Here is a 3409-nt window from a genome sequence, read left to right as displayed (position 1 = left end):
TTTTTTTTTTTTTTTTTTTTTTTTTTTTTTTTAAAATTTAAAAAAAATTATAAAAAAAATTTTTTATTTTTAAAAAAAAAAAAAAAAAAAAAAAAAAAAATTTTTTTTTTTTTTTTTTAAAAAAAAAAAAAAAAAAAAAAAAAAAAAAATTTGTACAACTTTTGGTTGCGTATTAAATTTACACATACAACGTTGTTATATTAATCTAATTTAATCTATTATATATATATATATAGAAAATTATATAAAACACGTTTACTATATAATATTAAAATAAAAAATACAAGTAAAAAATTTTCTATAAAAAAGTGTGCATGGAAAGGGTAAATGGAAAAAAAAAAAAAAAAAACTAACATTTGCATTAATTTAGCTTGTAGCTATTATTTTATTTTATTATATTTTTTTTTTTATTTTTTTTTTTATTTTAATTATGTATTATTATTATTCTTTTGAAGAATATAATAAAAAGAAAATATATGGAAAAATTCTATTTTTTTTTTAAATAATATATAAATATCTCTGAATACATGATCAATATTTCTAACATAATACATATATAATATATATATATTAATATAAGAATTTTAAAAATTTATAATATTTTTACCGGTGTTTATTTAATTAAACACTGTTTTTATGCAACACATATATAATATATATCAAATATATATTATATATTGATATATACAAATTTTTTAATATTTGAAAGAATAATGCATAAAAGAAATATAATTAATAAATTTTTTTTACCTTTTTTTCTTTTTGATATTAATTAAAAAAAAAATTTCCTGTCAATGTATAAATAATATTTTCGTTATAGTATGTATATTTCATATCTATTAATCGTCATTAAAATTATTACACACACTTCTTCAGTACAAATAAAAAATAAATAAAATTAATTTATTAAAAAACTATGCACTCTAAAATAATTATTGTATACATTTTTATAAAATATAATATTCAAGTATACACTATATTTTCTCTTCTTGAAAAATATATTGAAGGTCAAATACCAAATTATTAAATATACTAATAAATGGTATAATAAAAAAACATCATATAAACTTTTGTTGATCCAATACAAGATTAATATATATATATATATATATATATACAATGAAGTCGTGTTAGGATAAAAATGAATCCATAAAAAATTTTAGATATATTTAGGAAAATATATATACTATATATTCCTAAAATATATAGAATATTTTTATACATATAATTTTTATATATTTTATCCTTTTCATATTGTCTCAAAGATTTTCGTACTTAATAAAAATAAGAAATTAAAAAAAAATGAACTATTTTAATAGAAATATTATAATGAACACAAAGAAATATAAAACTAATACACATCCTAATTTTATATATTTAAATATTTTACAAACATTAATTTTTATGTTATCTAAATGGATTATAATATAGTTGTATTTATAGTGATAATTTCATCTTTCTATTTATTACAAGTTTTTTTTCAATAATATAAATATATATATATATATATATATATATATATATATAACGAATTAGTCAATATAATGTAAAATTAAAACAAATTAATAACCAAAACAAATCAAGCTGTATTTATAAGGATTTTACAAATAATGAAAATGTAAAAATATTATATATATATATATATATATATATTTCTTAAAATGTATAAAGTTTTATATACATTTTTGAATAAACAATTAATAACCGAATAATATATAAAATTACAACTGTATTAATGTCCTTTCGACAGCTTTATTCCATTCATAAGTTTTTTTTTTTCTGTTTTTATCATCCATTTTAGAATGAAAAACGGCATCACTTCTCCTTAATAAACTTTTGACAGAATCTAGACTGTCCCATATTTTAACTTCTAATCCAGCTAGAACTGCAGCACCAAGAGAAGTTACTTCTTTATATTTTGAAACTTCAATTTTTGTATTAATAATATCTGAGTTAAATTGCATAAATGGTTTATTTTTGGTCATACCTCCATCACATCGTAAGACATGTAACATTTCAATGCCCATATCTGATGTTAAGGAATCAACAATTTCATTTAACTGAAAAGCTATACCTTCTAATAGTGCTCTTACAATATGGCTTCTTTCTGTATTAAAAGTCATTCCATATATGGATGCACGTGCATCTGATCTCCATCTGGGTGCATATAATCCACTGAAAGCTGGTACAAAAATTACTCCTGTTGTATTTTCACATTTTTCCATAATATCGCTAGCTTCACTTGGATCATCAATTAGTTTGTTTTTAAGAAGCCATGAAACCCCAGATCCAGCAGTACCTATAGAACCTTCAAGAGCATATTTAGGTTTATCATTATCATTAAATTTATAACATACAGTAGTAATTAAACCACATGTAGAATATACAACTTTTTCTCCTGTATTGATTAAAAGGAATACACCTGTACCATAGGTACATTTAGCTTCACCTTCGTCGAAGATAGCTTGACCAATGCATGCACTTTGTTGATCTCCAATACATCCAGTAATAGGAATATTTAAATAATCAGGAACACGTTCTGACTTAACTAAACCAAAATTAGAACAATTACTTTTTATTTCAGGTAAAACAGACATATTAGTAATATTAAATATTTTGCACATTTTTTCATCCCATTGTAATGTATTAATATCCATTAATAAAGTTCTTGAAGCATTGGTAACATCTGTATAACAATTTCCTTTAGTTAAATTAAAAATAAGCCATGTATTAATATTTCCTATAACAGCAGTACCATCATCAATTTTTTGTTTGATTTCTGGCTTGTTTTGAATTAACCACAATATTTTAAAAGCACTAAAATATGTATTAAAGTGAGTTCCTGTTTTTTTCTGAATATCATTATTATTATATTTCTCAGAAAATTCTGTAACAAGTTCTTCTACACGTGTATCTAGCCAAACTATAGCATTATATAAAGGTTTTCCTGTAATTCTATCCCATATTATTACAGTCTCTCTTTGGTTAGTAATACCTATACATTTTATTATAACAGATGTATATTTATCTTTTAAAACTTTTATTCCTTCATTCATTAAATCATATAAATTGTTCATAATCTCTATTGGATCATGTTCATACCAACCAGGTTTCAAACATTTTTGTTCGTGATTTAAATTATTGGAGTGAACAATATTTAATTCTTCATCATAGAAAAACACTTTGGTTGATTGTGTGCTTTGGTCTATACTTAATATGACATTCATTTTTTTTATTTATTTAAATGAAATATAAAAATAATATTTTTTTTTTATAAATATATCAAAAAAAAAAAAAAAAATAAAATAAGAAAAAAAAAAAAGAAAAAAAAAGACCGACTAGCTTAGTAGAAAAACTTCACAAAATAATATATAAATATATGTATTATGTTTTTTTTTTTTTTTTTTTT

At 20.0% G+C, this 3409-nt stretch overlaps 1 protein-coding gene across 1 annotated transcript; it reads right to left on the bottom strand.

The window, feature by feature from the left end:
* Positions 1 to 1721: 1721 nt before the first annotated feature.
* Positions 1722 to 3227, bottom strand: PGSY75_1351600 (glycerol kinase; the record flags this gene model as incomplete). Its single annotated transcript, XM_018787547.1, has 1 exon — positions 1722 to 3227. One exon carries the CDS (start codon positions 3225 to 3227, stop codon positions 1722 to 1724), a length of 1506 nt encoding a protein of 501 aa, XP_018640289.1.
* Positions 3228 to 3409: the final 182 nt, after the last annotated feature.

Source organism: Plasmodium gaboni, chromosome 13 (genome assembly GCF_001602025.1).
Source record: "Plasmodium gaboni strain SY75 chromosome 13, whole genome shotgun sequence".
In the NCBI taxonomy this organism is placed as follows: domain Eukaryota; phylum Apicomplexa; class Aconoidasida; order Haemosporida; family Plasmodiidae; genus Plasmodium; species Plasmodium gaboni.
The sequence above is the reverse complement of the archived record's forward strand: the minus strand, read 5'-3'. Positions and strand labels throughout refer to the sequence as shown.